The sequence below is a fragment of the Phodopus roborovskii genome, unplaced genomic scaffold (assembly GCF_943737965.1).
Source record: "Phodopus roborovskii unplaced genomic scaffold, PHOROB, whole genome shotgun sequence".
In the NCBI taxonomy this organism is placed as follows: Eukaryota; Metazoa; Chordata; class Mammalia; order Rodentia; family Cricetidae; genus Phodopus; species Phodopus roborovskii.
In genome coordinates, this window is record NW_026126611.1 from 5,888,871 (window position 1) to 5,912,547 (window position 23,677).

General features: G+C 50.3%; 1 protein-coding gene across 1 annotated transcript; it reads right to left on the reverse strand.

Annotated features, from left to right (window-relative positions):
* Positions 1 to 1,463: 1,463 nt before the first annotated feature.
* On the reverse strand, positions 1,464 to 23,366 carry Slc22a1 (solute carrier family 22 member 1). The gene is made up of 11 exons (XM_051206092.1): positions 22,890 to 23,366; positions 17,672 to 17,775; positions 17,121 to 17,275; positions 15,474 to 15,642; positions 13,585 to 13,699; positions 13,348 to 13,454; positions 10,516 to 10,730; positions 8,294 to 8,402; positions 4,641 to 4,753; positions 2,941 to 3,043; positions 1,464 to 1,737 (listed from the first exon to the last, which is right to left on the reverse strand). The coding sequence occupies exons 1-11, from the start codon at positions 23,301 to 23,303 to the stop codon at positions 1,671 to 1,673; spliced, it is 1,671 nt and encodes a 556-aa protein (XP_051062049.1). The 5' UTR covers positions 23,304 to 23,366; the 3' UTR covers positions 1,464 to 1,670.
* Between the last annotated feature and the right edge of the window lie 311 nt (positions 23,367 to 23,677).

Genomic DNA, 23,677 nt, shown 5'->3' on the forward strand with positions numbered 1-23,677 from the left:
ATCTTCAACTACATCGCAAGTTCGGGACCAGCTTGACCTAGCAAGACTCTATCTCAAAATAAACAAACAAGTAAATAGATACACATTCCCTTACACGCCCAATCATGATAGAGACCATGAGCAATTCAACAGTCCAAGGGGGCCGGGAAGTCACCATCAGGAGACAAAGAAGGTCCGTGCTCAGCAAGAGAACAAAAACAAGCCTCTATATAATATCACTTTTACTGACTTACGCATGTGTGTATAACAGAACACACAAGAGCACATACATGCAAGAACATGCCATGGCCAAGGGAAGCTAAGTCTTCCAATGTTTTCCAAAGAAACTCCGTTCTTTTTGTATAATGGTAACAAATGTTCTCCCAACCCCTCCCTGCCCCCCACACACACATACACACACACACACACACACACACACACACACACACACACACACCAAGATGTAAAATCAACATAGCTCTTCAGATGGCAGATATTGAGTTCCTGGCACTAAACTGCTGAGTAAGACCGAATTTCCTCCTAAGAGAAGGAGTGTCTTCTACCAGATTTGTGTGTTGGGGGAACAGAAACACAGTGTTTCCTCCCGTGAGCAGCTCGGTGAGGAGTAAACTTATATTACATGTCTGCACTCTAGCCAGCAATTTCCCAGCTCGTATGGAAGAATGACTTGTTCTTTCTTATCATGGTGTTTTTTTTTCTTCTAATGTCTTCTCCTTTCAGACAGTGCATCCTACCTCCTACCTTTGGTCTCTAGCCACCAATGATGGTGCTGGTATTATCTACAACAGACATGAGCCCGGATAACTCGTGTACCAACCCGAACTCTAATCTCCGGACAAAAGGAGTTCCGTTTCACTGTAATATTGCACTGTGGCCATGGGCGTTCACCTTCTGACCTCACCAATAAGAACCAAAAACAGGAGTGGAGCAGAACAACCTAGTCCCAAAACACGGGCAGGAGAAAAGGCTTTCTAAAACGGTCATAGTAACTGTGATCTAGTAATGTTTGTCCCCATTGCGTGTACTGAACTCAAATGGGAACTGCCACTTTAAGAAACTAACTCCCTCCCAAGCCATCCCTAATTAAAATGCTTTTGACAATGTAAATATTCACCTGTGCAAAGGCGTTTTCCTTCAGAGATGAATGTAGCAATTACTACCAAAACGCAGAGGCCTGTTTGGGCAGCCATGCTTAAAGGCTGTTGGACCTACTAAATGAGCAGTGGTCCTCAACCCTCTTAAGGTTGTGAACCTCTGATACAGTCCCTCACGCTCTGGTGACCCCCCACTCCCCAACCCACAACCATAACGTTATTTTCATTGCTACCTCATAACAGTAATTTTGCTACCGTTACAAATCATAATCTGTGTTTTGCCATGGTTCCTTGGGGTTCATGACCCACGGGTTGAGAACCACTGCTTTAAGGTGAGAACTATCCGTAATAACAATACCAGCATTTCACCAGGACAGACAGACAGGTCAAAGACAACCAGGGCATTTCAGAAGTCAAAAGAAACAAGACAATGCTCTTTCAGAAAACTCTTTAGGGTTGGTGCTCATTGGAAATGGGCAACATAGAAGAGTATGGGAACGCAAAGGTTTCTGGGAATTCTCCAAGTGGTGAGTTCCCCTTTCTCTCTGCTACTCAGCTCCTGGCACAGGGTCCCTGTTAGATATCTGGGGATTTGCCTGTTTGGACCTGAAGATAAATTGTCTTTTCTTTGGCCTTTGATTTCCTGTAGCAACCATAAATAAAAATTAAAGTTAGTGAGTAAAACAATCAACATTTTGCTTGTCCGATACTTGAAACAGGGTATTGTGATGTGGCTGTTGCTGGCCTGTCATTCACTGTGTAAAAATGCTGGTCTCAAAGTCACCATATAGATGAGTCTGCTGCTTCAGTGTCTCAAGTGCTGGAATGACGGCCATGGGCCATTCTGCTCAGCTTAACGGTCAGCATCTTGATAAAGAACTGTGCAACATTGAGACTTGGGGAATGTTGCACAAGAGGGGACAGAGAAAATAAAAAGCCCCAGGGGGTGGGGAAGAGTGCTGCGTAAGAGCACTCCCTCCCGGACACGAGATGGCACAACCATTAAACCCATGCACACTGCCACTGTGGTTATCGACACGAGACCCGAACAAGACCAAGCCAACAAGGTCAGTCAGCATTCCAACAGGCAGCACTAAGTGGATTTAACGGGTGTTGGACAGTGCCATCCTCCAAGCAGAACAGCCTCTGTCTTCACCAGACAGCTGGGTCAGCAAAGAGCATCACAGCTGGGATTGCTGGCATTCCCTCCTAGGAGGAGGGTGTGGGGAGCACCACTAGACCCGTACTGAGCATCCAGTCACTCCTCTCTGCCGGCTGTACGCAGACCTGCCCTAATTACATATGGCCTTGGGGTCTCAGGGAGGAGCTAGGGTTCACACACTGAGGGAGCCTAGAAGAAGACCCCGCCCATGCAGGCCCTGACTTTCCAGTGCTGCTGCTTCGGGGTCCCCTGTGATCTCACTTATAACCCTTGACCCAGCATCTGTAAGTAAGCCTAATAAACGCATGTGTTCCCCCGGGATTAATTTCGGTAGGATCAAAGTTTAGCTTGTCACCGGAACCTTAGAGGAAGGTGGGCAAACACACTGTCTAGTCCCCCTGCCCGGCGTGGGACAACGGTCCAGTGTCCCCGATGCCGTGTGGAACAACTGTCACTATCCCTGGTGCAGCATGGGACAACGGTCCTCTAAGAAGCGGGCTCTGTTTCTCTGCTTTTCTTGCAGAGCTCAGCGGCTGAGTTCTTTTCCCATCTCCAGCACCTCTGGAGGTCATTCCAAGCCCAACACACCTGAAAAGCTCTCCCCAACCCTTATGGGAGAGTCAACAAGGATGTGCAGGAGGATGCTGAGACCACACCCTCCCATGCCGGCAACACAGCCCTCACCTCCTCCGTAGATTCTCTGCTTCTTCGATTGTCTCAGGCAAGGCCACGCCCTTGGTCTCTGGAAGAAGAAATGTCATGACCCCAGCGGTCAGGCCCAAAACCCCTACAAATGAAACAGAATCCAAGAAAGAGGGTTAGAATGGGCTCATGGCCCTTACCCAAGAGCAGTGAGCCAGAGAGGTGCTGCTTGTCTTTAAAAGTCACCAGGAATATTCAGGAAAGAACCAGGGGCAATGGGTGACTTAGAGAAACGCAGTGTTTGCCTTCAGTTTGCATAAATTTCCAAAGCAGCTAATGTTTAAGTATTAGGGAATTTTTGAAGTTGAATGCCTTAAGATGTAAATATCAGCTTTAAATTGTTATCATAGATAGATAATGATAGGATAGAAAGATATATGCATTGATAGATAGCTAGGTGATAGATGATGGATAGATGGATATGTTGATTGATTGATTAGGTAGGTAGGTGGATAGATTGGTTGATTGATGATACTGTATGACAGATGATAGGTAGGTTGAGAAAGATAAATAGATGATTGATGGTAGATGACACATGAAAGATAGGTCGGTAGACATGTGATAGACACCTACTCAGATGATAATGAAATGCGGCAGACACACAAGCAGATGTTATATTCATACGTGCATAAGAGATGAAAGAAAGAAAAAAGTCAGATGAGAAACGTACATGGGTAGATATGGAGATGACGATACAAAGGTGCATAAGCACAGAGACAGGGATGGACAGAGTTGCAGAGCACGACCGACCTATAGGTGCCCTTCTTATTCTATCTCCACCTCTCCTTCCTTCCCTCCAGCTTCCCTTTCTCCTTTCCTCTGCCCTTCCCTCCCTCTCCAGCCCTTTCTCTAACTCCCTCCCTCCCTGGCCTTTCCCCCGCGTCTGCCTGTGCCAGGCATGGTACCTTCCTCACAGAGCCAGACACTTAGCCTTGTGCTAGTGGGTGAGCACGCCTTAGCCCCTCCTTCTCTATGCTGGGGGACAGCATAGGTATGCCTGTCCTCTTTATCAGCAAAGAGGACAGAGAACATTGGTTCCTACGCGTCCTCTCGTGTCCCCCTCCTCACTCTCTGAAACAGGATCGCACATGTAGCCCTCGTAGGCCCTTATTTCTGTGCTTGTCCTCCCTCCCAGGGTACTGGGACGACAGGGGAGCAGCACCACACCCAACACCATCATACCCCTGGCAATGACATGTTCCATGCAAACAAATTAGAAATTAAATGTACAGGGCTGGAGAGATGGCTCAGCAGGTTAAAGTACTGGCCGATCTTCCAGAGGACCTAGGTTCAATTCCCAGCCCTCACAAGGAAGCTCACAACTGTTTGTAACTCCAGTTCCAGGGGACTCAACACCACCCTCGTACGGGCAAACTACTGCACATGGAACAAACATGAGTATTTTAAAAATTAAATGCACAAGAAAGCAGGAGATTACATCAAAAGATTATCAGCCTGCAGACTGCAGGATGGATGGGCAGATTCTGGAGCCACGAGATGGAAATCTCTGGCCACTACATGGCACTCACTTCTTACTATTTCCTGAAACCCAAGGCAGAAAGAGTCAGGAGACAGCTGAATCCCACGCCCCATCCTTGACGCTCGGTCCACAAGCAGCTGCTGATTGCTCACACCATGCCCTCCACCAGGCCAGGAAGAGGGAACAGCTTGTGAAGTCTTACCAAACAAAATGAGGGGCAAGGCTTGCCAAACTTCCATCAGCCTAAACACCATGAAGGGGGTGAAGATCCCACCCAGATCACACAGGGCAGAGCACACCATCATCCCAAGATTCCTGGGGAGACACAGAGACCCAACAGGTCATGTTCATGTTTCATCTTCTAGGTGTTCACAGCAGCCTTGAGCAAGTGCGAGATCGAGATAAGCACTCAGCAGCCCAAAAGCACAGGGCTGGGGAAGGTCTGTGTGGAAAAGAAGCTGTGTGAGAGGTGAGCACAGAGGTAGGCGCGGGCTTGCCACAGCAGCTGAAAAGACAGCCTTCCTCTGCAACTGTATTCTCGTGTTTACCCCTCACACTCCGCAAGGCCGGCTAAGGGCTCCAGGGAGATGGACACGCATGCTCATTCTCTGACTGAAACTTTAGCTCTACCCTGCTCATGCCCCAGGGCTGTGATGTGTTGTCACGTGGGAAGAGAACACCGTATCGGTGTGCGCCTGATACGTTTAGAAGACCCAGATTCATACCAGACGGTGTCTGCTGTCAACCCCACATGACACCTGAGTATGATGCTCAGAGTGTGAGTTCAGCTCAGACAGCTCCTCCCCCTTTTCTCCCCCTCCCCCATGAGTCAGGGTCCTGTGGCTCAAATAGTCCCTCTGCATCGGCAGTGTTTACAAAACGAATGCCTTTTGCCATCTGCATTTGATTCTCTGGACTATAAAAACTGGAACTCCCATGGCTACATATGTATAGGCATCAAGTTTAAGGTTGTTTCTGGACATCCAGTTTCCTCTCCTCCTTCCTGCGAACACTCATCTCTCAGGGCACAGCGGAAAGGGGCATTCGGGAAGGTACCATCTGCCCTTCTCCATAGAGGGCCAGGCACTTGGTGTTGCTGTTGTTTAGGGAAGTGTTGGGATAAGCCTTTGGTGCTACAATATAACTGGAGTTCTTAATCAGTCTAGATAAGAAAAACCTGGAGTCGGATATAGCGGGAAATGCTGAGGGATAGATCAGACAGAAGCAGCCACAGCACACCTTACCTCCTTCGAGTCTCAGCAGACAAGAGAGCGAGTTCCCATTTCTCCCTGTTTCCGCCCAGGTATCTCACTTCCTGTCTGTCTGTCCAGACCTCCAGACCTCTATGGTTAGCCAGTGGCAAGCTCCATTCTCTGACCCCCAGACAGTCTTTATTTGTACAAGCAAGGAATGACCGCACTATAATGAGATACCAAAGCCTTTGGGAGGTAGGGGCTAATGAAATGAAGTTGGGTTAGCAGGAGTGTGCCTTAAGTGGATGATGGGAGCCCCTGTCCTTCCTCTTCCTTCTTTCTGGCCATCTCCCCAGTTGAGATGGTTTGTGATACCTTGAACCCCAACCCCACAGCAACAGGGTCAAGTGACCATGGACGGAGACCTCTGTCTGGAAGCAGGGGCTAAGCTAGATCCTTCCCTTTTAAAAGTTGCTTAGTTTGGGTATTTTGTTACAGTAACACACAGCACCTTTGACCATTTCTCTGCATCCGGCAGCCATGACAATAGACTTGTTTGTCCTGGCTAATTCACTTTTAGACTCTGGGCTCAAAAGTACTAACACAGAAGACTCACCAACCCATGTCCTTGGTTTTCGTAGTTCTTATTTGTTTGGGGTTTTGTTTTTGCTTTGGTTTTAGCTTTTGAGACAGGGTCTCATTACCTAGGCCTGGAAGGCCTGCTAAAACACTTTCTCCTTAATTTGCCTTCATCTCTTTGTACTCAGATAAAGCGACTTTTTGCAAATGAGACTCTAAAACACATTCTTTAATAAAGAAAGTGGCTGAAGACATGAAAGAGCAGCCTGGGCCAGTGGTGTCTTCTTGCTCACTGAGCTGCGGTGTTAAGTGAAACTGGAGTGTCTCCTAGACATTGCCACAGAGCAGATGGAGCAGAAGAATTTATACAAGGGAAAAGGATCTAAGATAATACCACACGTTCTGCCCAAGGGCAGCTTAGGAGAGTGTCTCTTTTTTTTTTTTTAAGTTTGAACAAAGTAGTGACTTTTAAAATGAATCTCTCTTCAAGTTGAGATCTTAGGGCTGGAGACAAGGACCAGCATGGAAAGTTACTTGCTGCCATTCCCAAGACCCATGTAGTAGAAGGAAAGAGTAGCCTCCTGCAAGTTGTCATTTGACTTCTACACACACACACACACACACACACAAACACACACATACACACATATACACATACATATACACACGCATACACACACAGACACACATATACACACATACATACTCACACACACATACACACACATACATACTCACACACACATACACACACACTAAATGTGTTCTAAATAACTCTAACAGGTAAGTTCTTAAAACACAGGAGGCAACGAGCTCATGCAATGATACTGAGCATCATCCAGGTATAGGAAAAGTAAAGCTACTCTGATGCCTCTAAGTGGCCTCCAAGAAGACCTCCAAGTGGCCACGCCCAACTCATCTCCATCCCCAACACATGCTGCAGGATGAAAAAAGTAGAGTATCTTTGGATAGGTTTACTTTTATTTTGATTAAATTAAGCACACACATATCAAAGTATTCCATCCCTGTTTTCATCTGATTCAAATAAAAACGTGACCCCACTCAAAGGCTCCACATGGGTGTAGACAGTAGCCGACTCATTACCATCTTATGCTGGCAGCAAGATTCACCTGCTGATGGGGAAGTGTGCCCTGGGACATCCACATTCTGGGATACTTTCCGGGAAAGAACACAGTGTTTGTCAATACAAACACAGTCAGGCAAATACAGCTCATCATAATTAGTGGCAGAAGCCAGACAAAGGGCCATGACCTTTATTTGCTGGTGGTCCAGAGGAGGCAAATCTCTGTGGACAGAATGGGGTCTACAAGAGGACTTGCTGTGAGGAGGTAGGAAGAAACTTGGTGGGGACAATGGAAATATGCTCTATTTTGGTTGTGCCAAGAGTTGAAGAGCAATACACATAAATGTATATGTGTGTGCCATACATTCATCACCCAAACTCATGAAACTGTTATTTTAGAAAAAGCCAATTTTACTCTGCATATATGAGACTTTAAGAAGAAGAAGAACAAGAAAAAATGTAGACGAAGATGTTGGTTGGACTGTATGAAAACTTAAAACTTCTGTTCATCAAGGAAGCAATCCACAGAGTAGAAAAGCAGCTTTCAGAATGGACATACAAGTCCAGTATCTGAGGAGAGGCTGCTATGCAGAACATATCAAGAACCACAACCCAACAGCAGAGATGACCCAATCACAGGAAAATTACCTCACCAGCCATTTCTCTAAAGACAAGGATCTGAGTCACTAAGAGTGGGCCTTACTAAGAGTGGGACCCTACTTCCTGTTTACTCTTTACTTCCTGGCTGCCAAGGCAGTGTGGCCAGCCAGCCTCCTACTCCAGCAAGTCACACCTTCCCCACCATGATGAACTACCCCCCTAGAACTGTGAGCCAGAGTAAACCGTCCCTTTCTTTAATCACTTTGGCAAGGTATTTTATTGCAGCAAAGAATGGAACTATTACAGTGACCCACCCTTGGAAGCATATTCCAGAAATGTCTTAGAAACGCCTAGCTGCCGGGTGGCTATTTCGATGTCTGTCCCCATTTATGGTCTCACCTGATGAATGTAGGGTAGAGCTCAGCATTCACCAGGCAGATCATCTGCAACACGATGGTGGCTCCCATGCGGCCCAGACAAGCGAGGGTGACATTCAACCAATGCAGCTCTAGGAAGACACAAAAAGATGGTTGGTTGGTGCAAGGGTCCTCCCATGTGAGCTGGGGCCGACAGGGAAGAGGCTGGGCTGGGGCCTGCGATACCCTAGCTCTGTGAAGAAGGCAGTGAAGGGGTCCTCCCTCTGCCCTCAGTGTCATGCCCTCCAAGGGTCTTACTCGGGGCTCTAGAAATGGGGGTGGGAGAGATAAGAGGAGGTCATACACACAAACATATACACACACACACACACAGAGACACACTGAGACTCTCATACACACATACACACACACACACACAGAGAGACACATAAACACATAGACACATACACAAACACAGACAGATACACACACACACACACACAGAAACACTGAGACTCTCATACACACATACACACAAACATACACATACACAGACACACACACATACACACAGAGACACACTGAGACTCTCATACACACATACACACAAACATACACATACACAGACACACACACATACACACAGAGACACACTGAGACTCTCATACACACATACACACACACACATACACACAGAGACACACTGAGACTCTCATACACACATACACACAAACATACACATACATAGACACACACACACATACACACAGAGACACACTGAGACTCTCATACACACATACACACACACACACTGAGACTCTCATACACACATACACACACACACATACACACAGAGACACACTGAGACTCTCATACACACATACACACAAACATATACACACACATACACACGGAGACACACATACACACACACACAGAGACGCATAAACACATAGACACATACACAAACACAGACAGATACACACACACACACACACAGAGACACACTGAGACTCTCATACACACAAACATACACACACACACACAAGAGACACATACACACACAGACACACACACACAAACACAGATACACACACATACAGAGACACACACAATACACTCATACACACAGAGATACACACAGACAGATACACACACAGACACACACACAGAGACACACATACAAACACATACATACACACATACATACACATAGAGACAGACACACACACTCACACACACAGATATACATACACACACACACATATACTCACACAAACACAGACAGAAACACACGCACGCACGCACGCCACCACTATTCATGTCCTGCCCAGTACGACCCTTGAGAAAAGACCCTCTGATCTTTTCGGTGACACCGTCGTGAGAGACTGCCAAAGTGGCTCCCCAGGCCCACAGTGCAAGACAGGGCAATAAGAGGGAGAGAGGGTGGACCAGCCTTCATAGGAATTACTGCTTCCAACATGAAAAGCTTCGAGCAAGACTGCCTCAAGTAACTCTGCCCGGACCCTGTGTGCAGCTATTTGTCTCCGGTTAGAAGAACTACGAAGCAATACCATTGGAGACTTCTGGACGGGCCACAGAGCGGGTGGAAGCTGCTGGCGGAAGCAGAAACTGGCCCAGCCATCTTTGGAAAGCTGTCAGGTGTCCGCCGAAGCTAAACTCAAGTGTCCCCGTGGATTCTGACAGTATGTTCACAGCCATGTCTCCAAGGGAACAAGGGACCCATGTGTACCAAGAAGAACTGTGTAGCATAGCCATACTCCCAATGGACAAACACCACAAGCAACATCAGTAGGGGGAACCACATGATGTGATGTCTCTATAAGGGACATTACAACGCTAAGGGGGAAAAAATAGTCTCCATAGTCATGTGACAACACAGACAAGCCTCACCCGTATAATGGACAGGTCAGCGGAATACGTTCAAGGGGGCTCATCTGTGGCAACAGAGGTCAGGAAAGGTGTTTGGCAAAGCAGTGGTATTGATCATGAGGTCTGCAGGGGACACTAAGGATTGGAAACATCCTCAGACTCGGGGTTCTGCTACCCGATGTGGGTGTGTTTAACAAATTGAGCCATTCACCTACAGAGTGCCTAGTATATGTTTGCTACACTTCAATCTAAAATTGTTTCAAGTCTAGCCAAGGAAACGCCCGGCCTTTGTTCTGGTTCCAGAAGTTTATCAGGGAGTTACAACACATTCCCACAATTCCATGACCCGGGAAGTGATTAAAACGGACTTACCATGTGGGATAAAGATCATGATGAGACAGGCCGCCCCTGCCACCAGATTTGAGATGGCCATTGGGTAGATGCGGCCAATGCGGTCGATGGTGACAAGGATGATGAAGGCCGCAGGGAACTCCACCAGAGCAGAGTAAAAGAAGTCGAGGTAGAGGTTCCCGCCTGTGGCCCCCATGTGCAAGATGAGACCCTGGTAAACCACAGCACAAGAGAACCTGCAGAAGAGACCACAAGTCACAAGCTGGCCCTAAGGACCCCAACCAGCTGGACAGAAGGATGTGGCAGCTGGTACAAACAAGTCCTGGGACGACATGGAAAATATCCTACTAGGGTCTCCAATAGGAAATTGTGTCCCCACCAATGTGACAGTGTCTTGCATATATCCCCCCAAGACACGTGCTGCTAAAACGTTCCCCCCAGCATATCTCAAACAGGAAGAGAGGGGGAGAGATTTCCACTGGATACTCCTGCTTCCTACAAGGTCAGGTGTCTGGAACACTCCTACAGGCCCACCGAGCAGAAAGAAGGTACGGGCAACAAGTGGGTGCATAGGACCTGGTGCCGGCGCTCCGTACGCTGTGTGACTGTGGGGAGACTGAGAGCCCGCCCTTTGCTCCCCCCTCACACGTGAGTGGGACGGCGCTGGCAGGTAGCATATGGCTCTGCTGTGAGTATTTACTGAGGTAACAGACAAAGGAGCAAGAATAGCAAAGGTTGGATATCGTCATGGGCATCAGCATCGTCCCTCCAAAGTCAAGGATCCACAGCTTGACTAGCCAGGTCTCTGGGTCCACAGCACTGTCTTTATCAGGCACGCTCAGGTCCTCTCTTCACCTACCACATCAGCTCCATCCATAGTCAAGGAAGGCACGGAGGCAGCATCGTGGGCCGTGTTGCATAGTCAATGAAGACATTAAATCAGTAGCTCACGTTCAGACTGGAGGGAGCTAGTATCACTAAGGGGAAATGATGCTATTCTGGAAGCTGACACCATTGCATCCAAATTGGCATTGCAATGGTAAGATTTCAATCCATAAGAATCTCAGCCAAACAAAAGGCTGTCAGCCAGCCCCCACTGTCACACTTAAGAAAAAATTATGTCTAACCGGTCAGTGAATTAGTGCTGCCATCTTTTGGCAGGCCCTGGAACTTTAACTGTGTGTGTGTGTGTGTGTGTGTGTGTGTGTGTGTGCGCGCGCGCACAAACAATTTCCTACAACTATGTCCAACACTGTTCCAGGACCTCTACACAGATCATCTCACTCGGCGTATCATTTCTCGTACTAATGATGAGTTCCCTAAGTCACAGACTGGTGCAGGTGCTCTATTACGGCCACTCGGCCATAACAAAAAGAAACAGGTATGGGCTAGGGAGATGGTTCAGTAAAGTACTTGCTACGCAAGCATGAATTCGAAGCCTCAGCACCTACATAAAAAGCCGGTGTGACGGCACATTTTATAACCTCAGAGCTGGGGCCTGCCAGGCAGTCAGTCTAGCTGAATTAGCAAATTCCAGGCCCAGTGAGAGACTGCCTCGATAAATAAGGTGGACAACATAGAAGACATCTCATGTTGACCACACACACACACACACACACACACACACACACACACATACACAGCAAGTAGAGGGCATGGGGCGGGGGGAAGAGGGAGTTTAAGTCACAGGAGACCAAGCAGCCCACAAGAAGGACCGCAACTCTACTCTTGTTGGACTCGGAAGCCAGTGTGCGACTGCCTTACACAGCACAGCCGGTGAGAGGCAGGGTTGATGCAGGCTGCAGCAGCACAAATGAGACGGACCCTGGCCGTGCTCTTACATGACGGAGAAGCAGCAGAAGCCTCGTGCACGTCCAAGGCCAAGTTTGTACGGAGGTTGCTGAGGGGCCGGGTGATGGGGGTTAGAAGACGGAGCTGTCAGCTGCCCTCTTGGGAGGAGTGTGCCTGGACTGCAGACGGTAAATCTGGCAGGGCAGGAGAGCGAGCCACTGTTCCTTCCCACAGTGGGTCACAGGTGCTGCATGGAGGCTGAGTGGAGCGCAGGGTAGACGCGTGGACGGCTGTGACCCCAATGAGAGAGGGATGAAGGGCACAAAGCAGGGCAGGAGAGACGGGCCCAGCATCCATCTAAAGCGGTCAGAGGAACCCATGGAACTATGAGCACTCATTCAGCATCCAGCAAACATTTACCACAGGCCTGCTATGTGTCCGGTAATATCTGACTCCTCAGCTCTTCGTTCCACTAAAACACAGCAGACTGGTCAGCAGGGCAGTCCCTGTGTAAGAGAGGGGGCCCAGAGCACAGCAGCTCGGGCATGGCTGCTCAGGGAGTAGCTTGATATTTGGGTTGGAGCTGGACTGTGTGGAGGATCGACTGATGTCCTGGGAGATCGGGTAGAATTCTTCCTCATGAAAGCAATTAGGGGGCACAAACTACCCTTAGCAGATGCAGGGGCAGATACATCTATGAGCTAGCAACAAGGTTTTTAGATATGAGGAAGGATACTTCCTATTTAAAAGCTACTGGAACCTTCTCCACTACCCCACACCAAGTCAACACTCAGCTACCCCTAGGACATAAGGCATGTAGACTGAGGTGGCCTCGGAAACCCTTCAAGCTTCCTCATCACCCTTCTTGGAATTGACCTCGAACCCATTCTTACTAAAACATGGGAAGACACTGGCCCAATGACTGCTCGGCTCCTCATCATGTTCTTTCTCCAGGGCTATTGGTACCCAGCATTTGGACAGCAACAGAGTAGTCCCCCCACTCCCTACCCCCGGGGGCGGGGCGGGGCGGGGCATGGGGAGATGTGTAGGTAGAGCACCCACCATAAATACATCAGGATGAAGGTATGCTTCCTCATGCTGGGAGTGCGAAACAGGTCCCCAAAGGAAGGACTCTGCTTTTCTGAGACGTCCTCCTTAACGCAGAGCATCTGGGAGAGAGTCAGTGTTCACTACACTTGGTCTGCGTGCGCACGACAGTCCCCCCGGGGAGGGGTCCCAGGTAGATCACGAGGCAGTCCCAAACCCACAGAGGGAAGAGCCCCTTCTGAATTCCGGTACCTTCAAGTCAGCAGGGGGCAACTTCCCATTCTTCTGAGCAATGTGCTCCATAACCTTCACTGCTTGGGTGGTTCTCTTCTGGGACAGCAGCCACCGAGGGGACTCTGGCACACACCTGCAGACACACCTCAGAACTGCAGTACCTTCCCCCAAGAGCTCACCCCACCTTAGCCCTTGACAAGAGTGGTGCAGCGAGGGGCACGACTTAGAGCAGCCCAAGACCCTCCCGCAGGATAGTGACGCCCCCCCCCCCAAGATGCTTGCAAAGGAAGGCCTCGGCTCTGGTGCGCAGTTGTGAGCCATGGCATGTGACCCATGCTGGCTAGCCCATACACAACCTCTGTGGGTCACTCCTACCCAGGGACACTGGCCGAGATTCCCAAAGCAGAAGGGATCCAAGCTCCCTGGCAGCCTTCTTTTCTTGTGAAGTAGGGTCCCATCTCTCTTAGAAGTTGGGAGCCCTGTTCTACATAAACTGGTCAGGTACTTCACATACATGTTATATGTATATGTACAAGGGCTGCTGAACAAGGCCCATGCTACTTCCAAACAAAAGTTTTACTTGCCCTAAAACCAAATAGACATGTGTTTTTTCTTCCTCCTTTCAATTTTTTTTTTCTCTCCTTTTTGTTTGGAAACAAGGACTATTGCCTCTGAGTTTTACACTGAGATCATATGGAGACAGGGTCTTTGTATGTATTCCTAGATAGCTAGGTACTTCCTATGTAGCCTGGATGGCCTTGAACCCCATGGCAATCCTCCTGCCTCAGCATCCTCCACACCTGCCCCCAATCCTGAGTGCTGGGATTGCAGGCATTCGTCACCATGTCCAGTTCAAGCCATTTCACACAGGACTGGGAAGTTGCAGCTCAGGGATTGAGACGCTGATGTGATGGATCTCCCACAACTCGGGTATGTCCTGGGTAAACACCCACATGGAGCCAGGGTCCTTTCTCACAGAAAACCCCTTTTCACTCTGCAGGGAGGCTACAGGCTCCTCCCAGCCCCATCTGCCCACCCAGGTACCAGCTTCCATGTAGAGGCTGAGCCTAGCCCAGTGTCTTCCTGAAGTAAGATGTGTCCTCAGTAAAACTGGCAAAAGCTGCATGGGTGAGGTAGCTTTCCCTGCAGTGGCCTCTCCCCTGCATAGTCCTGCCTAGCTCTGTGGATTTGCTTACCCCTTGGACCTGCAAAGTGCACACAGCTAATAAGATTGACACCTCACCTGGTGGCAGCCAGCAGGGCCCTGCCATTCACTGACCCACTCATAGGTTCTTTTAACGGAGATCAAGTGCCTGCTGTATCATTAGATGGGAGGTGGGCAGAGCCTTTCTAACGGGCACATTGTGAGACAGGAAGCGAGGAGAGGAGGCAGGGGACTGAGGAGGGAAAGCAGGTAACAAAGTGAGGTGATGTGGCTTAAAGTGGTTAGAGGAACTCTGGCGACTGCAGGCTGTAGCGGCCATGGCAGCAAAGCATCCTGTCTTGTCTGTCTCCCTGTGCTACTTTATCTCCGAGGTTTCCCAGGGCCTCTGGGAAACACACATTATTTGATGCTGGCCCAGGGCAGACTCCCAAGGTCAGTCTCCCTGTGGTTGGCTTGCTTTGCGTTTCTACAAGAAGGTGCACTTCCTTTGAGATGGGAAGGCAGCCTCGGGGCTCCCTTGTAGTATCACTCCTGTCTCTCTGAGGGTGAGGCAAATTTGGACAAGCTCTGTGCAAGGACACGCATAGCGTGTTAAGCTCCAGGCCGCGGAAGTGGTAGTGAGGGCTCATGCCTCTTGGAAGGTGGCCTGTGTGGTGGCAGAGGTCAGGACAGCCCCCAGAGTCTAGGCCTGAAGCAGACAGCGTGGAGCGGGAATGTCTCTGGCAGTAGGTGAGTTCGTTACCAGTAATACAGCAAGAAGAAGAAGGTGGGCAGGGAGACCGCCAGCTGAAGCCAGCGCCAGTGCGGAATGGCGTAGGCCACCCCAGAAAGCCCCACGAGCCCCACTGTGAAGGCCACTTGGTACAGGATTGCTGTTGTTCTTCGGTAGTCAGAGCCGACGAACTCTGTGACTGAAAGGGAGATGGTGGTCAGGGACAGCTTCCAGAGAAGACAGACCTAGAGGTGGGCTTGCTTCTGACTCCCGCTCCTCCTCAGCAGTCACAGACCTCGACCTACGCCCCACCCCACCCCCAGGTGCTTCTTTCCACATCTACACATGCCCGGCCTCTCGCTGGCCGAATGCACTCCACCTGAGCCCACAGCTTACGGGCCAGGTTTGCCACCCGGCTTTCTCTGGGTACACTCTCCCTTTGCCTATATGTCTCCCTTGCTATGCATGCTTCAAGGCTCAAGTCTGTCCTCCCCCAAATATTCACAGAAACTCCCAGCTGAGCTGCAAAGTCTCCCTAATTCTACAAGTACCTTAGCACGCCTTCTGCGAACCTGGTATGTAGTTCTTGGGGTTGGAAGGTTAATGAAGTCTCCTTGCTCCCAGATGGAAAGACATTCTCCTTCCACGTAGGAGATAAATGAGTCAAACACAGTTGTGTAAGTAAGTCACTTGCTGGGGACTGTGAGGGCAAAGGGGACGCCACCTTACACGGGATTGGTGGGCAGGGAAGTGAATGGAACATAGCCCATTCACTGGGAAGGGAGCAGCTTTGCCTCTCAGTTATAGGAGGAGCTCGGTCCTGGGGGCAAGGACGCCGTAAGGTATGGAGAAGGAACTGTGGAGATGTAGGAGGGAAGAGGATGGGTTACAAAGGCAGAGGAGTAAGGCCGAGTTAGGGGACAACAAGAAATCCTGGGGGCTTGCCGGACAGTAAGGGAACCTCATGCTTGGTGTGGTCCCGCCGGCAGCAGAGTGCCACGAGCTTATGCCAGCCGCCTCCCACATCCAGCTAGATCTACTTGGGTATCTGTCAGTAGGCCCCTCTCTAGCCTTGAGAGCCAAGCAGGCAAAAGGGACATCTTATCTACCGTGGAGCCCCTACAGCCTACCACAGTGCCCACAGCAGTACCAGCAATCTTCAGAGAGATGCTTACAAGCCCCCACGCTGCTCCCGATGCTCAGTAACATGCCTGTTTCTCACAAACCCACATCGTTTCCAAAACACTAAGGCACAGATGAATTAGCTTGCCTAAACTCCCACAGCTGCTCAGACCTGGAATGTGGGTTCAACCCCGAGTTTCCCTTCTTTAACCAACCACTCATTATCACTGGACAGGTTTTTCAGGCTATCCTGTAGTACCTGAACCTCAATAGTGAGTCATTATTTCTCAACGCAGAACCTCTTTTGTCCCTATATCTAGCTTAACCTGGCTTGGTTCTTACTAAATATTAAACATTAATATTCTTCTACATACCTTACTTCCTAAACATCTCCTACCCACCTACCCACACAAACAGGACTGCCTATCAGCCTCAGTTTCTCTCTCTCTCTCTCTCTCTCTCTCCTTTCCCAAGAGCCCACAAGCATCCCCCGCTCTCTCTCACCCCTATCTTTCATGGAGCCAGGGAACCCCACCCCCCCAGCCCTGTAATTACTCAGTGTGTAGCCAGACACCCAGCTGCCCTTGCTGACCGTGCCTTGCAGCAAACGAAAGAGCAGCATGGATACGTAGTCTGGGGCCACAGCTGTTAGCACACCCGACAGCGAAGTGATCAGAGTAGTCACCAGGAGGCACAGCTTACGACCAAACCTGCGGAGACAGAGGGGTGTGTGGGAGGGATTAGGGATCCGGGGTCGGGCATACAGAAACTCCACTGACAGCCTTTGTCAGTGTCTCAGACCACACTTCCACCTCCAGCAGGTGTGCCGACCCCACAAACAGCTGAGACTTGGTCATGGCCACCTCCCTGCTCAAAGCATAACAACATTCTGTTTCTCTCAGCCCCAATCCCCTTCCCCATTTGCACACCGTTCCACAACAGCCCAGCTTCTCTGCCATCCATCCCGGCAGCCAGAAGCCCCAATGTCACATATATTTTTGTTTGTTTGTTTGTTTGTTTCTTCTGCAGAACTCTTCACACTAGATCCTGGCCAAGCACGCTCTCACCCTTGCTCGCTCGCCGAAGGCTGGCTCACGTGGACATACCTATCTGCAAGGTAACCCACAGCCAGCGAGCCGAGGAAGAAGCCCAGGTTCACACAGGACTGAAAAAGGTCGACCTTCCAGGCGTCTCCACACACCAGGTTAAACTGTAGCAGCGGAGAGAGAAGGAAACTGAGAATCCTAGGAAAGCCTGCTCCCATCCTCTGCCATGGGAAGCAAGCTGTTCCACAGAAGTTGGTTCTGCCTCCCTCCCCCCCCCACCCAAACCAGGGTGGATCAGTTGTATCTAAGACGCTTTTCCAAGAGGCAGGAAGCCACGTTTCTTCTTGACGTCTTTGTGGTAGTGAGGTTGGCTCTGTTGTTGGCTTCGCCATTGGTGGTTAGCTGCCATTCTAAAAGGAGCAAGAGCAGTTAAAGACCCTCAGAAGAGTCTCTAGCTGCCAAGAACGCTCTCCTTAGACAAATACAACAAGAGCCAGGGAGGTAGCTCAGTGGGTAAGGCGGGCAAGTGTGAAGACCAGACTTCAGAACCCCGGAACCCATGTAAAAAGCAGCTGGACACTTGCCGGGCAGTGATGGCATGCTGGGTGGTGATGGCATGTGCCTTTAATCTCAGCGCTGGGGAGGCACAGGCAGGCAGATCTCAGATATCAGAGTTCAAGGACAGCCTGGTCTACAGGATGAGTTCCAGGACAGCCAGGGCTACACAGAGAAACCCTGACTGTGCCATCACCACTGGGCGAGTATAGACAGGAAGGTAGAGTCAGAAGGAGTAGACGTTCAAGGTTATCCTCAGGCTGAATAGTAAGTTCAAGGCCAGTCTGGGCTCCATGAGACCCTGTCTCAAAAAAAGTGAACAGCCTTGTTTTTCAGAGTATATAGATATTGTGCACGTAACTGAACTCTATTGCTAACGGAGCGGTGAGAAGCAATGGACTGGAAGGGCTCAGGCAGGGCTAAGACCGTGGAGGTGGAGTCTGAGAGAGAGGGGCAATACTACACGTCGAGAACTAGGCATAGGATGAAGTAGGAGACGGAAAAACAGAACAGGCCTAGATGTCACCTGTTTAGAGGCCTGGAGAGAGAGATGCAGGGGGAAGATGTTCCTGGCCAAAAGCCCAGGGCAGCAGGGCACATCCTGAGCATGCACAAGGCCTGTGTCCAGCGGGTCATGCTCTCCTCACAGCTGAGCGGGGTAGACAGGAGGCACTCCAGGAGGCTGGGCACTAGTGCTAAATGGGACCTCTCCTTCCCAGTGCTGGCACAGCTCTTCCTACCCTCCTGCAACCTCTGTCCCATTGTTCTTCTCTGCTCTGTGGCCTGTAGCCATGGCTCTAGCAGCCTACAGCAACCCTGTGGGGTATGACAGCAACAAGCCACTTAGCAACCGGAGGCTCTGAGTTCCTGAAACATTCTTACTGTGCCCCTACAGAGCTGCTGTGAGGTCCATTTTAATTTAAACGCTAAGGTTGTATTAGCTATCTGCTGATTCTGAAGTTGGCATGTGAGCTGTACCCTTGACCCGTCATAAGATCAAATACTCTGAGTCTTAGAGATGCTTCACAGGTCTGTGTGACCAGCCTATGTGTTCTTTAAGCCATCCCCTCGCTGTTTTTGGGGAGTTACATGCAATTTTCAATCTGATCTTTGCAGGTTAGTGTTGCCATAGGGTGTTCTGACCCCTTCCTTCTTCTTGACAGGTGGAGACAGCCACTCTACCCCGGGACTGTGTGTGGAGCCAGTCAGCTGCCATAGCAGAGGAAGTCCACCCACCTTGATTCAGTCTCACCCGCCAGTGCCGAGATCCCCCGCTCCTCAACGCCACTCACCCATTGCACCCTAGGCATGTTTATGGCCCTGCCTGGGTGGAGAGGGTGGGGTTGCTGGACTTATCTGCTATGCCCACTGGAGTTGCACCAGAGCAAGGCAACTTTTCCAGTCCACAAAACAACCTTCACAGTTTGCCTCATCGGAGCCGTCCAAGGCCCTTGTTCAAACACCCGTCCTCCGTGGGTTATGTATGCAGGTAAGTTTGGGAAGCACCAACCCGGCCACGTCGGCTCTCCGCTGTCCAAAGGCTGCACCCTATTGCTCAACGCCCACAGCTGGGAGGACCAGTGGCTCTCTCTAGCCTGCTGCATGGGCATGGGCCGTGGTGAAACTGAGGCTCACAAAGCAGGTAAGGGACAGTTAATCCCTTCCCCAGTCCTTAGCCTTGGGGTAGACAAAGGTCACCCATCTACCTCCCTAACGGAAGTTCCAACGTCCAAGATAACGATGAGTTAAAAATTAGTTCTGCAGGAATGAGTAACTACTCCTGATCTCTGGTTTGGGGTAAGTGGCGAGGCATGGGCAGTTTGAAAGCAGCTGGGGGGCAGAAACAGATGGGAGAGAGCGCCTGTCCCCACTGCCCTGCACTCCCCCCCCCCCCGCCACAGCTGAGCTTTCCTAGTAGCTGGGCATGTGCATGTCACATGAACACTTGCGAGTCTATATGTATACACATCTGTGTGGGCCTGCACACAGAGGTCAGAGGCCAACATGAAATATCTTCCTCTGCCAATTTCCATTTTATTTTTTTCCTTTTTGTGTGTGTGTGAAATGAATGTGTGTGTATATGGTATGTGTGTGTGTGTGTGTGTGTGTGTGTGTGTGTGTGTGACTGCAGGCATGCACAGGCCATGGTGTACATGTGGAAGTCAGACCCCTTTAGTGTCAGCCCTTACCTTCTGCCTTGTTTAAGACAGGGCCTCTCTTTTTTATATTCACTGTGTGTGTGATATGCACACATCCGTGGACATCAGAGGACAACTTTGCAGGAGTTGGTGTGGTGATGTATGATTTATTAAAACCGTGTGAGGATTCAGAAAGCATACTCAGCCATAGGTCATAGAAGCCAGGCACACACCTTTAATCCCAGCAGCCAGAAACTAGGAGGTGGCGGTGCACACCTTTAATCCTAGGACTCAGGATGAAGAGAGAGACAGATATCTGTGAGTTCGAGGCCACCCAGATCTACACAAGAGTGAATCGGTCTAAAAGAGAATTATAGCTCACACCTTTAATCCCAGGACTCATGAGAGGTATATAAGTCAGGATGGGAACTGAGTATCAGGCATTCATTCTCCAGCCATGCTGAGGAGACGTTGCAGTCTGAGGCGTGGTGAGAGCTCATGGAGACAGGGCCAGCCCATTCAGCCTGAGGTAGAGGTAAGAAGCTAGCGGCTAGCGGCTTCGCTTTTCTGATATTCAGCTTGAAGTTTGAACCCCGATATCTGCCTCTGGGTCATTTATTAACTCATGATACAATTTGGTCCTCTCCTGCCATCATATGAGTTGCGAGGACTGAACTCAGGTAGTCATGCTTGGTGGTGAGGACCTCTGCCAGCCTAACCATCTCACCAGCCCTCTTTGCTGATTTACCGTTGCACACCGTTGCACACCGTTGCTAGCTGGCCCTCAAGGTTTGGGTGAACCTTCTCTTCCCACTTCCCGTCTCTCTGCAGGAGCGATGGTGTTACAGGTATGTGCTGCCGTACCTGGCTTTTAACAGGAGTTGTGGGCATCTGGACTCAAAATCTAGGTTTACACAATGGTTCTCATGATTGCAGAGTAAGCAGCTCCCCAAATGAAGCCTTTCCCCCCCCCCAGGCCTCACATCGGTGTTTCTTATTACCCTTGACTGTTTCTGGATAGGTACAGCGGACTTTCAAACAGCCCGGCTCAGCGCTTAGTCCCAGGACGGCATAAGCTATGTGGTGGTCTATAAACACCTATAACCTGCTCAGGAGGCAGAGGCAGGAGGATGAGAAGTTCAAGACCATCCTAGGCTATATAGCATGTTGGAAGCCAGTCTGAGCCCAAGCAGGGGGCACCCTGGGACCAAGGAGACAGTGTTGCTTGGATCCCACATTTCCCAGCGGTACATCCTTGCAAGGTGAGCCATTTAACTCGGTGTCCGTCACTGGAAGGTGCCCGAGGGCCAATATCCATATCCAAGCCGAAAAACAAGGTGTCCAGCAGACATTCTGCAGGCAGCCAGAGGGAGCACTGAGCAGGACAAGGGGAACCCTCCCAGGAGTAGCCAGCCCTACCTGTATTGACTTTAAAACCATTAAGTAAAGGGGAGAAAAGGGGAAGAAACCCCAAGTGGTCTATGCGGGGGGTGGAGGACATGGGTGAGGAGGACAATGGCCTCAGCCTGTCAGTTCTGGTGAGCTGTGCTCTGGCCATAGGCCAGACAGTGCTAATACAGCTTCTCAGCTGCACACACTCTCAGAGGAATCCATGAAGGGGGAAACAAGGGGCATTTTTCCCCTAAAGTCTCTTTCTGAGTGCGGTGATGCACACGGTTAATCCCAGCACTAGGGAGGCGGAGGCAGGAGGATCTACAAAGAGGCTGATCAGGCTAGCAAGGGCTACGTAGTGACACCCTGTCTCAAAACAAGCAAGCAAACAAAACTTCTCAAAGACAAGTGCGCAAACAGTCAACTACAAGGTGGCATCAAGGCCCCTGGATGTCATCACACCCCCTATGACCAGAAAGAGTGTAACTGTGTTTGTGTTTGCAGCTATCTGCCCAGTTCCCAGCTGATCCTTACAGTAGGTGAAGTTATTGTGATCCTGCGGGCCTAGAGGGAGATCGAGGCTCAGAGAGAAACCGAGGCGCTTACCCAGATATATTCGGCCAATAAGAGCTGGCATCACAGTCTGACCCGAGCCAAGGCAATTCCCATACCATCCCAATAGCCACTTACCACCCACTGAGGAGATGGATGAGGGGTTTCCACAACATCAAGAACAGGGAAGCAGGACATACAGTGAAGACTATAGGTTCAGGGATGAGTCAGCAAGTTACAGGAGACTTGGCGATTCTCGAGTCGTGAGGGCCTCAGGAGATAAAGGGGCCAGCTGCCAAGCCTGCTGACCTGAGTTCAATCCCTGGGACCCACAGGATCTTCTGACCTTCAAACACACACATACACACACACACACACACACACACACACACACAAACACATACCCACATACATGGGTACATGTAAAATAAAACTTAAAACAAAACAGGCCCTCCACATAACACCTGTGCCGGAATGGCCTCTCTAGTCCTCAGCTGGTGGGAAGGACACAGAGGCCAGGGCAGACCCTGCTGCTGAACAGCAGGCAGGAAGTTGGCCCTCTCCCTCCCTGGAAAGACACTGATCCATCCAGGAATTGTTCTCAGCCTCAACATTACCCGAAATGTAGAGCCCATTAGTACCTCGGTGACGATGGAGGAGCCAGGGGTGTCATACACCCAGCCCTGCTGGCAAGGGCTCAGTGCAAAGTGGCTCCTGTTGGCAGCCAGGCTGGACAGGGGGTCCACACAGTCAATGGAGCTCTGGTTCCAGTCCACCTCGTACTGCATGCACTGGCTGAGGAAGGAGGGTTCATGTGTAGACCCCAGGCCCGGCACGGTGTAGTTCAGTTCCTCTTCCAGGCTCCAGCCACAGCGCTGGCTCAGCTCGGCCACCCCAGGACTCCGGCAGTAATGGTCAGGGGTAAAGGCCAGGAAGACGATGCCCATGTAGACTGGAGCTATGGAAGCTGAGATCAGGCACAACAGCAAAAAGGCCTGCTTCTGGAACCAGCCAAACTCTCCAACCTGCTCCAGGACATCATCCACAGACGGCATGGCTGGATAGTGCCCTCAGCAATTTGGCCAGACCGGCTCTCGTCTGCCACCAGGGCTGGCCACGGTGTCTCATTTAAAGCCCGTGGAGCTGGGGTGGTTAGAAATCAAATTGTTGTCTAAGCACAATACATCTGGAAGGCAACCAACCAGAAATAACCTTTTATCCCATGATACCAGTGTGAGGGTCAGGGCAGGGTGTACATCAATCTTGCCCCAAGCCTTGTTTGCTCTTCTGGGAAGTGAGCCAGGACTCAGTCCCGGGAGGAGGGACCTTCTGAGGGAGGGGCACGCCTACCGGAGAGCCTTCTGTGGCCTCGGTTTGTCACCCAGCGGAGTGCTTGCGGGCACATACTAAGCCCCGAGTTCAATCCCCA